The sequence below is a fragment of the Sinohyriopsis cumingii genome, chromosome 8 (genome assembly GCF_028554795.1).
Source record: "Sinohyriopsis cumingii isolate HCF-2022 chromosome 8, ASM2855479v2, whole genome shotgun sequence".
NCBI classification, from domain to species: Eukaryota; Metazoa; Mollusca; class Bivalvia; order Unionida; family Unionidae; genus Sinohyriopsis; species Sinohyriopsis cumingii.
This window is the reverse complement of record NC_142968.1, coordinates 59,282,783-59,296,066: the sequence shown is the minus strand read 5'-3', so window position 1 is coordinate 59,296,066 and position 13,284 is coordinate 59,282,783. Positions and strand designations below refer to the sequence as shown.

General features: G+C 39.4%; 1 protein-coding gene across 1 annotated transcript in view; it reads right to left on the bottom strand.

Moving 5' to 3' along the window:
* Window positions 1-11,564: 11,564 nt before the first annotated feature.
* LOC149793625 (uncharacterized) overlaps window positions 11,565-13,284 on the bottom strand; it is a 78,896-nt gene continuing 77,176 nt past the window's right edge. The window contains exon 9 of the mRNA XM_089969024.1: window positions 11,565-12,845. Within this exon, the coding sequence (XP_089825150.1) occupies window positions 11,782-12,845 (1,064 nt within the window). The 3' untranslated portion in view covers window positions 11,565-11,781. The remainder of the gene's footprint in view (window positions 12,846-13,284) is intronic.

Sequence of the window (13,284 nt, the reverse complement as noted above, 5' to 3'; positions counted from 1 at the left end):
AGGTAACGCACTGTACCATAATAGTTCAAGCTGGCACTCACCAGAGACTAAATGGTAACGTTGTTCAAAGTTCCCTTGAGATCTTAATTTTTCTCTTCATTAAATATTATCTTTCTGCATCTGTATTGCTGTGAAGGAGGATCAATTATTCTGGATAGTGTTGCTATCTCCACAGATGTTATACACATCTGAATGCCTGATGTCAACATAGTGTTTGCAGTGTGTAATAAAAATAAAATGCTCCCCCTTGCTGCTGCATTTTATAAAGTCAAACTCCATTCTGGAGTTCTGAAATTTAGTTCTGATGGGCTTTGCTCACTTCAAAGACTGCTCATCCTTTCACGAATTATAGCTGCATTTTCAAATTTTGCTTTCAAAAATGGATCACACTTGTACACCATTCTGACTACCAATATAATTATGTTTTGCATTAATATAAATGAAGGAAATTTTTCTGACTATCATGAGTTTGCCACATAATCTTTAATAATGGTGTTTATCACGTGTAATGACTTTTGTTCTTTATCAGGCATCTCCTCGATCTAGGTAACTTCAAACATGAATTGTGTTGTTCCACTTACGCAAATTAGCTTAATGGGGTTTCTAAGACTCTTCAAAGGATTTAATAAGGCCTCACCTAGGCTAGCTGTTGTCAAACCAATTAATCTGTGAAATCATGTTTGTTTATGTGTAAACACCTTCCCTTTTCCTGAATCTATGATGATTTGTTGTACAAACTGCACTTAAGATAGTTTTACATGGGCTCCAAGCAGCAATGTTTACTCACTGTTTATACAAACTACAGGTTTGTGTCACATTGAGTGGTAGTCAAAAATCTGATTACGTAGTTTTTATTTTTTCGTAAAATTGTGGGAAAAAAATCATGTTCTTCAAAACACAATAGTGTTACAGGGTTTGGGAGTACAAAAATTATGTTTATTATGTGACACATGTTATGGCAGGTATGGGGAATAGTGGAACAGAAAACTGGTTGGTAATGGGAGGGGGGAAGAGTGGGGATTTGTGATAGTGACCCATCAAATCAGCAGTGAACCATCAAATCAGCACTACTTAAACTGCTTTCAATCAGACAACACTTCCAAAATGTAGGCATTAATTGTGATGGCATGCCATTATCTTGCCTCAAGGTTTTTAAAAACATGTTTGAGCATGTCTTGTCGATTTCAGACACACAGGTTATGACCTGAAATAAATCTACTAATCCGCTGTGTTTTCTATGCACTTCAAATAAATTAGAAATAATAATAATAATAATAATACATCCCTTAAAGAGGCTGATGCTACTGGGTGAAGAGAATTTCCTGGAATTCAAGATATTTATCAAATTATTTCAACTTGATCCTAAATGAGAATGGTGCCAATTTGATGTAAAATGTGCCCACTACAGCAGCTAATTTGAAAATTTTATTATAGCTGAAGAATATCAAAGATGGTTTCAACACTAATCAGATAAAAATAATATATTCTCTCAGTTTACACTGAGGATAGGACGAACATTGTTACATTTTTTGCTGAACCCATGTTTTGACTTTAGAATTCAGAGTTAACCATAGGCAGGGTTATACAGTGCAATGTCATTTGTTTCATTCTTAAAAAAGCCGTGTGATTGTCTTTTATCTGAAAAACTGTAAATCTAACGTTAAAAGAAAAAAATTGCGTGACATATTGCAGTTCCAAAACCGGATAAAGTTAAGATACCAGAATTGTGCAAACTTTTATTTCATACAAAGATTTACTGATGGAAGAAAAAAAATCGTTCTACAATTTTTTAGAGTGTAAACTTTTGAAAAAAATGACATGACGAACAGTTCACGTAATTATGGTGACTACTGATCACAATTTTGGAGAGGTATCTTCAAACGGGAACATATTCCATTAGGGTATAATTCAAAACTACAATGAGAGAGAGAGAGAGAGAGATCATGTATTCCTACTTTAAAAATATGACGACACGTACGTTTGTTTTTATGGCACATTTTCCTTATGAAAGTTTCAAAGAAACACTCATTCCATTTACATAAGATAAGATAAGAATTCTTTATTTCAGACTACATAGTCTATACATCTAAATTAAAATATAGATATAAAGTAAAATCACTGAAAACATAAAAGAACATATAGAACATAACACAATCACATCCATAGAAAAAAATACACCCTTTACAAAAAATATCACAAAAGTGAACTGAAGACGCATGTAATTAAAGAGTGACCACAGAAAAGTACATCCAAACAAGTCGTGCTATATTTCGTAACATGACTAACATAATTTCCATGAGCCGCTCATGGCGTGATCATTTGTGTTTTAGTTTTATTGTTTGTGAAGTGACTAATGGTCAGGTACAGAAAAACGTGTCTGATCATCTCACGGTGCGAATAACAAGTGAAACCAATTTGAAGCTAAGGCGGTGGAAAATATCGACTGACCAATGAAGTCACTTACAATGTGTAACACATTGTTTGATTGTAAATTCAGGGCATGTAGAGTAGCGACCAGCCGCAGAATAAAAAAACACGTCCGATCTTGTCGCTGTGCGAAAAGGTACTGAGGTCAATTCGAAGCGAAAGCGGTAAGAAAATAAGTATAGCCAATGAAATCGTTTATGATGAGTGATGCATTGGGGTTTTATTAAAGGTAGTGTGGCAAAATAATACCAACGCAAGTGTGCTATTACCATTGCAGTGCAGACAGATTGGAGTGTAAACGTACAAACCCTTTGTTGCGTATTGTACCATTTCTTCTTGCCACGTCAAATATTAAACGGCCACAGTACTGGTTCGCGTTTTGAAACTGACAAACATTTTTAATCTTACTCAAACATTTTGACAAGCACACTCACATCAATAGAGACAGAATTGTAAAATATCGGTTAGCCAATGAAGTCACTTACAATGTGTAACACATTGTTTGGTTGTAAATTCAGGGCTTGTTGACAGTAGTGTAGCGACCAGCCGCAGAATAAAAAAAAAACACGTCCGATCTTGTCGCTGTGCAAAAAGGCACTGAAGTCAATTCGAAGCGAAAGCGGTAAGAAAATAAGTATAGCCAATGAAATCGTTTATGATGAGTGATGCATTGGGTTTTTTTTTAAGGTAGTGTGGCAAAATAATGCCAACGCAAGAGCGCTGTTACCATTGCAGTACAGACAGATTGGAGTGTAAACGTACAAACCCTTTGTTGCGTATTGTACCATTTCTTCTTGCCACATCAAATTTTAAACGGACACAGTACTGGTTCGCGTTTTGAAACTGACAAACATTTTTAATCTTATTCAAACATTTTGACAAGCACACTCACGTTGTCGAGTAGCGTAGTTTTCTGGAGTACGTACGTACGTGTCCCAGCGACACAGTGCCGTCTCTAGCTCTCTTGAAGACACCAACTGTCTGTTTTATTTTTCTTGCAACTATTTTCTTTCGTGGTAGGGTTTGAATCGAAGGGTCGTCAAGATGCATGAGGTGTTTAAGACGCAACGCTGTCGTTGGGTTCCTATATGCTTGGCTTTCACTTGCCTTGTGAAATATACCAAGTCATTGTCACAACGAGAGGTAGAGAGGGTATATATGGAAAGAATGAACTTGGTTAAATCATTTCTGAATCAGCAATCGAGATGAAACGATCGCACGATTTCAGTGAGAGAGAAGAAGAACGTAAGAGGCAGCGAAGTGACGTATCGCCTCACACACGAAAAGAAGTGTTCGCTCAAATAGAAGACATGAGCGAACCTGAACAAACACCTTCCACGTCTGCGACCAGACAGAGAGAGTCTACTCCAAACCAAAGTTCACCAGTCAACCCTGAAAAGTACTATCACATTCGAGAGACGGAAAAGCGCTCCTCTAGAAAATTTAGAACCACGGCTTACACCTACACGGTGAAGTTTAAAGATTTCAAGTCCGACGTACCGTTGGAGAAAGCAGAAGGGTTCATCACCGAGATGTGGGATTCTTTGCTCACCACACTCAAGCGACAATGTCAACCCAAAGAAGACGATCGCTTGACACTATCCATACAACACGACAGCTTGAAATCCCCTGTTTGGATCGAGTTTAGCAGACCCGCAGAACTGACCCTTTCCAAAGTCATGGACAAGATACAACAGGTGCAACAATCCAATGACAAGTTTGACATCACCGATGGTAAAGCCACACTGAAAATGGCTCACGTCTCTCTTCCTCAAGGGACAGGACGCAAAAAGGTCTTATTGGTGGACGACCTTCGCAACACCAAAACAAGTCTCGTCCGAATTAACAACCCTCATGACCAGATGTGTTTAGCCCGTGCCATCGTGGTGGGACGAACCTATGCCAACAAGAACGACACGGTAGAATGGAAAAGAACCTGGAAAACTATTCAACAATCCGACCGAGCCAAACAACGAAATGAAGCAGAACTCCTGTTACAACAAGCCGGACTGTCCAAAGACACACCCTGTGGCATTCCTGAGATGCAAAAATTGCAAGATATCCTAGCTCCACGCTACACCTTGAAAGTGCACCCTCAAGAAATGCGCGGGCCTCTGTTGTTTCGAGGCCAACATTTTAAGGACGGAAAATACATTCACCTTTATCATCACGATGAACATTTCGATACCATTACCAGTATCACTGGATTCCTGGGATATGTTTATTATTGTGAGAAATGTGACTATGGTTATAATAATCGAGAGCAACACAAACATTGTGGATGGATATGCTCAGGATGTTTGGCCTCTCAACCCTGTCTGAGCGAAGAACCAGTGCCTTGTTCAACTTGTCTGCGCACGTTTGTCAGCCCTACCTGTTACCAACAACATTTGAAGACGCAAGGTTCACAGAAGAAATGCGCTTGTCAACTGCTGAGATTGTGCCCCGCATGTGGACAAGGCATACGTACCAATAGTGTCAAGGCACACGTATGTTCAGGAAAGAAAAAATGTCACATTTGTCACCACATCGTAGACTTGGAACACCAATGTTACGTGCAAAAATACCAACCCCCACCAGAGAAAGAGGACGGTCACAAGAAGAAAGGCAATTTCATCTTTTTCGATTTCGAATGCATGCAAGAGACTGGCATTCACATTCCTAATTTCTGCGTGGCTCATCGAGCGTGCGAGAAGTGTATTCAAGAACCTATCTTCAGTTATTGCCGTCACTGCAGCAAAATTCCTGGAGGGCGTGAAAAAATCTTTCGAGGACCAAAGACGCTAGACGATTTTGCCAAATGGGTCTTAGACCCCATCGACAAGACATGGAGCAAAGAGGACATCGAACGTTACCGAGATTGTCATCGCCATGCCACGGTGATGGCTCACAATTTCTCCGGATACGATGGACAGTTTCTTTTGAGGTACTATACGGAACATGGCACCGAACGTCCTAAAGTCACATTGAACGGAGCCAAAATCATTTTCATGCAAGTGGGACAAGTGCAGTTTAAAGATTCGAGGAGTTACTTGGCCATGCCTTTGAGTCGAATGCCTAAAACGTTTGGAATGACAGAAATGGCTAAAGGATACTTTCCACACTTTTTCAATACGGAAGCCAATCAACATGCCGTTCTACCCCATTTGCCTGAGGCTCACTATTACGACCCCGACAACATGCGTACCGAACAACGAGAAGATTTCTACGCTTGGTACCAGGCTCATGCCTCTGACCCCTTCGACTTTCAGGAAGAAATGTTAAAGTATTGTCGTTCCGACGTGGACATTTTACGACGTTGCTGTGGAAAATTTCGAGAACTGTTCATGGAACACGGAGGGGTCGATCCTTTGAAAGAAGCTTGCACCATTGCCAAAGCGTGTTCCTTAGTGTACCGCCAACGATTCGTGCCACAAAAGACCGTGGCTGTCATCAGTCCTCAAACGACCAACTATGTCAAGCGTCAATACTCGGTCAAAGCCCTACGCTGGTTACATTACTTGTGCGACAAGGAAGGCAAATGGATTCAGCATGCCCGCAACGGAGGAGGCGAAAGGACCATCGGAACGTATTCGGTCGATGGCTGGGACTTAAAAAACCCCAAGATCGTGTATGAGTTTAACGATTGCTTATTTCACGGATGTCCCGTCTGCTACCCTGACCGTGACACTAAAAATCAGTTTTTACAACGGACCATGGAAGACCTGTACCAGGACACTTGTCAGCGACGCTTGAAGTTAGAACAGCAAGGATACCAAGTGGTGGAAATGTGGGAACACGAATACGATCACCGTTTGAAAATCGATCCCGAGTTTAAACGTGTCGTGGAAAGTTACCAGTTCATGGACCCGTTGAACCCGAGGGATAGTTTGTACGGAGGAAGGACCAATGCCACCTGTTTGCTGTACCAAGCCGACGAAGAGAAAGGAGAAGAAATCAAATACTTGGACGTGTGTTCGCTGTATCCCTACGTGTGCAAATATTGTCGCTTTCCTACAGGGCACCCGCAATTGTTAACGGAACACATCGACCTGAAAAACATTCGACAATACGAAGGCTTGATCAAGTGTAAAGTTTTGCCTCCCACGAACCTATACCATCCCGTCTTACCTCACCATTGTCAAGGCAAACTGATGTTTCCTTTGTGCCGTACTTGTGCCGAAACGTGCAACCAAGACCAACCTTGTCAGCACACCCAGGAAGAACGGGCCTTGACGGGAACCTGGGTCAGCGTAGAATTGTTCAAAGCTATGGACATGGGATACCAACTGTTAGAAGTGTACGAAATTTGCCACTTTCCCAAGACACAACAATACCACAAGGGTGACCCTACTCAGAAAGGCATTTTCGCAGACTAAGTGGATGCCTTTTTGAAACTGAAGCAAGAAGCCAGCGGCTATCCTTCCTGGTGTCACACTCCCGAAGACCAAATAAAATTCAAAGAGAAATACCGGGAACAAGAAGGCATCACTTTAGACCACATCGAGAAAAACGAAGGCAGGCGATCGTTTGCCAAAGTGATGTTAAATTGCTTGTGGGGTAAAATGGCACAACGACCGTGTTTACCCAAGACGGAATATTTGACAGAACCTTCCCGCTACTTCCAGATGATTCACGACAAAACCAAATACATGAAACACGTGGACGTCGTTCGAGAGAATTTGATCTTGGTCAATTACGAAGAAGATCTGGACTTTGTACAAGACGACCCTTTTGGAAATGTCATCATTGCGGCTTACGTGACAGCTCATGCTCGCTTAAAATTGTACGAAGCTTTAGAACTGTTAGGGGATCGCGTCCTGTACTTTGACACGGACAGTTGCATCTACATCGATCGACCGGGTCAGCAACACCCTAACATCGAAGGAGACCGTTTAGGAGCCTGGACAGACGAACATCCTGACGACAAGATTCTAAGTTTCGCGAGTGGCGGTCCTAAAAATTACGGCTACGAATACCGGGACCCACAAGGAGAAGTGCACACAGAGTGTAAAGTGAAAGGATTCACTCTGAATTATCGTACCAGTCGTGTGGTCAACTTTGGCGTATTGAAAGAAGCATTGCAGTCTGGAGAGGATGCAAACTTTAAAGTGACCACCTACCAGCCGAACAAGATTGTACGTTTACCCACTCACCACATCGTCAGTCGACCCTTGGAAAAAGTCTATCAAATCGTGTACCAGAAGCGAGTGCGACTTCCCAACCACTTTACTTTGCCGTACGGTCACATCAATATTGGTCAGCATATAAAAAAGGACAACGTCCAAGACCAACAGTTCATTGTCACTACTAAGACCAATTGAGAAAAAATGAATCCCTTCAAACAGCAAGTATAGAGCGTAAGACTCAAGTCCAACGAGAAACTCAGGTGTGATTCTTTGCCTCACTATCACATCACCAATGCAGTAACACATCTTAGTCATTTATGTACTAACGCCATGACAAACTACGTGCAGCTAGTGAAACTTCCAGACCACAAAACTTTACCTTATGGACATACTGATATCACCCAGTATAAAAAGGGACGACTTCCAAGAACGACACTTCATTGCGAGGACAAGCAACGAGAAAGATGAATCACTCTACGCAGATGAAAAAAGAGAAGGAACAAACATCACTGACCTCTTTCACTACCATACCGTCACAGCAAAGTGCGTCCAAGAAGGGAAAGGATTCAGTAGACCTACAGGAGTATTTTAGCATCTAAATGACTCAGACAGCGACCTCAAGAAAATTTAGAACGACAACTTACACCTACACGGTGAAATTTAGAGACTTCGCGTCTGACATTTCAGCCGAGGAAGTAGCAGGTTTCATTACGGACCTACTTGACTCACTGTTAGAGGAACTCAAATGTCATTGCCAAGTCAAAGATCGAGGTCGTTTGAGCCTATCTATGTATCGCGACAGTTTGAACTCACCTGTATGTCTCGGATTTAGCACACCTGCAGAAATAACTTCGTCCAAACTTTTTAGGGCTATTGAAGACGTGCAGTCGATGAGAGGAAAATTTGACATCAACGAAGGAAAAGTAACCATTCATCATATGGTATACATTGTACCTCCATGGGAAGAAGACGATGACTGCACTTGATCTGCTTACTGATAAGTGTACCTAGCACGATGGATATAACAGCCGATTTATGAATGAAACGGATTAAGTGATGGGAAATATCTACGCTGGGACACAAGTGCTAGCTGACCAGATTTTTAACAACGTGTGAGACGAATAGAGAGAGAGAAACATGAACTTTGTCCTATTTGATTGCATGTTACTTGTTTTGTGTTAGCTTTTTCTTATAAATGAACATTAAATGTAAACAGGTTTACTAGAGCCAAGAACTAAATAACTAGTAAATAGGTTTGTTTGATGTAGAAATGTTTATGTATTAAATGGATAGTGCTTAGACCAAAGCACAGGCCAGAGAGCCCATGTATATACTTGAATAAATGTTTTGAACCCATACAATAGACTTTTCTTTTTTGAGCCATTATTCTCTCTGTGAGGTTTGTTTTAGAACATTTCTGTCGTCTTTTCTGTGTGTTTAAATGTGTATTTGTATGTTTGTCCCTATCTACCCTTTGTCCTTACAAATACATTAAAATCCCTATAAAATGTTTTGACCCTATAAACCTCATGACGTCACCCAAAGTTCAATTCCCATTGATATCCAGGTGACATTCCCATGTTCAATTTCCATTTACGACAAAGTGCAAACCCCATATTTTAACGTTAAAGTCCCATTGACGTTAAAGTACCGGTCCTGTTCAATTTCCATGTTCAATTCCCCTTGACGCTCTACAGTTCCATCCATGTTAAAATTTCCCATGTTAAATTCCCCTTGACGCCAGAGTGAATCGACTGTTTTTGCATGGTAAGTCCACTTGACGCTAGGGTGACCCCATATACTACTTAGAGTACTAAATCCCGTTTTTAACATATCTCCCAAACCATGTCCTCGTTGTCGAGCTACTCCTCTGTACACAGGACACGTCAGTCACAATTCACAGGAGAATTGTTCTCGAAAGTGTAGTTTCACACCGACTTTTCGAATGGATAATACAATATTTTGCCCATGATCTCCTTTTATGCCAATATTCACCCTGTCAAAACACAATTTACAAACAGGAAGATCTTACGGATGCTGTGTTTCCACCTTCATCATAAGAAGCCTTGGCAAAATCCGCTTTGAAAGGAATTAATCTAAACAACGGAGCGACAGGGTCCAACTGCCTTGTATTCTACGATATCAGAAAAATTCAGTCCTTCTTTAAATTCAGTACGGGATTAAAAATATTTGTACAATCAGTTCTTGTTGTTGTTTCTGAGCTGTTTTTCCACCCAGAATAGCAAATAAACCTGGAGAAAATGTAATGGACGGCATTTTGTTTTTTGAGGATTTCTACGACAAAAGTGGTTGGATCAGCATTCCAGACATGAGAGAGATGAATGATTTCTACCAAAGTCACTTCCCAATGAGCTTCTCGAACAAATTATATGGACTAAGGTAATTTTGCCGAGAAGGAACTTACTTTATTATTTGGGAACACATCCATGGAACTCTCACTAATTAATGTTAATAAGATTAATTATACATAGTTCGATAGTTCATATCTTCGAGCAGTCACTCGATATCAGTGATTTTCCAATGGTTCCAGAGAACTGTTACTGTATTCTAGGGAAATAATTATCTATTGGATTTTATTTATTTATTTTTTTTTTATCTTTTCTGTAAGTTAGTTACAGACCATAGAGTCGTTACAATAGGAGAGGGGTTCGTATGTTAATTATGACAAAGAATTGCAAATAAATGCTTAACTATATCAAGTTTAATGGTGTAATCACATAACGATGAGTGATGTTTTTGTTAATATCTTGAAAATGTATGTAATTTAACATATGCACAGAAAAATAATCGCTTGCAATAGATCGTTCCTTTGCAAAAAATGCCAGACTTATTTCAAAATCAATCATTCTTGGAAGAAAATTAGGCTGTAAAAACCAGAATCAGTAGGATAGGAGGTCAGGTGGCATACGTCCTGCAAATGCTGTTTTGCAGCTACTGCAGATATTTCAAGGCCTCATCATTCTATATCGGCATCCCAGCGTTGATTGAAATCCACCCATTGTTTTTGTAAGTTCTGCTGTGTTAACTCGCATCAGGAGGACGGGCAACAGGAGCAGGGGGATTTCGAGCTAAATTATGACATAGAAAGCTAAATATCGAATCTTTTGATACCTTATCAATAAATAACTGACTACAATATTTGGTTAAAATCCAATAATTTTCAGTAAAATTATTTTACGGGGAAAAAAATGTTAAAGGACCAACTGATGGACGGACAGCGTGATTATTTTAGCGGTTCGTACGACTTCCTGAATCAGAGTCCTAAGAACGCTTTCATCTTCGTGACTACGTTTGTTGACGGGACAGATATATAAAAATTAATATAAACATTTTGCATTGCTTGTAAAAACGTCCGATTTATATTGACTAAGAATAAGCATCTTGGACAGCAGGAAATCTAATTTTCATCTATAATGTTTACTAATACATAATTGCATAAGTGATGGAATTATTTAGGAGACAACTAAGGAAACGAGTTTCTTATGTAAGGAGCAATGTCCAGGGTGTTAGCAAGACACGTGATAAGCAGTACAACTGTTTTTACTGAATTTTCACACCCGCTAATTTTTCATACACATATTATTATTATTATTATTATTATTATTATTATTGCGCAAACAACTTATAACAAATTATAAGTTGTTTGCATCATCTGTTTTCGTTTACATTTTGTATGATTATGACAATCATCTGTTTTACCTATAATGTTTATACACCTGAAAAATAGTTGACAAAACATTGTACGAAAGATTACACATAATACAGTGTTTGTCTAAATGCATTTAACATCTATTGTGGCTTCAGAAACGTTCGATGCAGGTTTTTATAGGAGCTGAAGAGAAAGAGAAGTTGCACGTGCACTTTTAGGAGGTGAGAAGATATACGTGTTTGCTATGTTTGACTAGATACATGAATATTATCATACATGTGTACTTGCTGTGTCATTAAAGTCAACGTATATTTTGTGATCCAAAGGTACAAATGTCGTAGAAAAAACATCTTAAGGGGTACATGTGAAAACCTTTTATTCAAGTCATCAAAGTATACAAGAAACATTAGGAGGGAATGTCATTCAGAAGGAAAGTTTTTGTCCTTGAAATAAATTAACCTAATATTAAAGTCAGTCAACCATGACATTTTAAATATTCTTCTTTTACTAAATCACTACCGTTAAAAGTTAAATTCGTTTGTCGCTTGTTTCATATTGAATTGGAAATGCGTGAAATTACTTTTTCAGGCAGGCCTTCAAAGCGACGATTCCCCATTTAAGGATGGCAGGTCCGTATTCCTTGAGAAAATTCACAACAAGTTGACCTTCCTCGGATTCAATCATTTTCCTAACATTCTCTCTAAAACTTCCTGGTTTATGTGGACATTCCTTCGATTCTTTTTTGATACGTCTGATCTCTTCTTTCATCATAATGATCTCATATTTGAGATGTTCTTTTTCTTTATCAAGTTGGTTAATCTTGGCTTCAACTGATTGGGCCTCCTCTGTGGAAGAGGTTTCAGTATTGGAGTGTAAACTCCCAACCAAAGCCCTCAGAAGCTCTTCTTCTTGTCCAATATCTTTGCTTTTTTTCTCAATGCTTCTTGTCTTGTCGTTTATAGTCTTTGTCACCTTATTCACGAGTGACTTCCTCTGCTTTTCCTCCTCGGCCAGGAGTCTTTTCTCGATGTTTTCATACGTGGTGTTAGTGTAATGCTTCCCCCCATTCAGTCCGACAACAACTGTCACTAGAGTGAATAGTTCCTTCATCTGTACCTCAACCTCTTCCGGAGACGCTCCATTCTCTATGGCGATGCTGATATTGTTATTTTTTCTAAGGACATTTTGCAGCTCAGAGGGTGATTCAGAAATGAACTGCTGAAGGGATTTCCCGCTTTTGTCTAGCTCGTCCTTATGAGTAAAGACAACGATAAGATGTCTGTAAAATTCATCTCCAAAAAGCTTTCTGTATAGGTCAATAGTCTCTTTCTCCTCAGGGGTAAATCTGTCGACTCTAATTATCCAAAGAAATACATGAGGCCCTGGGGAACTTAGTGCGATGCATTTGATTATCTCCTTCTGGATGATTTCGTTCGGCTTTTCAATGTCGAAAAAGCCAGGAGTATCAACATAAACAAGCCTCTTTCCAAATCTTGTAGCTGAATCACATTGGCAATATTCTGTAACGGATTTAGCAGAACAAAGCGAAAGAAATGTCCAAATTCCAAGGAAACTATTTCCTGTTGCACTTTTCCCACTTCCGTTCTTTCCCAAAGCAACGACTCTGATCTCTTCATCACCTAAGGATGAGAATATGAGCAGTCATCTATTCTACGTGAAAATTGGCATCATAATTATGCTGATCATTTAAATTACGTCTATCGCAAATTTTTATTTCAAGATAAATCAATGGTGTAAACCTGAAAATATACGAGGACCGTTTCATCTTTAAGTCTATAGATTCACTGAGTCAATGTTTATACTGTGTACATACTGTGACATTTGTTGCATGTGACCGTATCTTGATCACATGTCAACCGTCCTAATACGTTTCTAGACACTGATCTGACAAAAAATGTTGCATGACAAAATTTGTTTAGGTCATAACGTCTCAAAAAAGTACCATCTTATAGGAGCAGTTAGTAATATCGCTGATGAATCATAAAAAAATAATAAACAGCGACGTGTTTGTAAAGGATTTGCTACACTTAATATCTGCCTGTTGTTTTCATGTCTGTT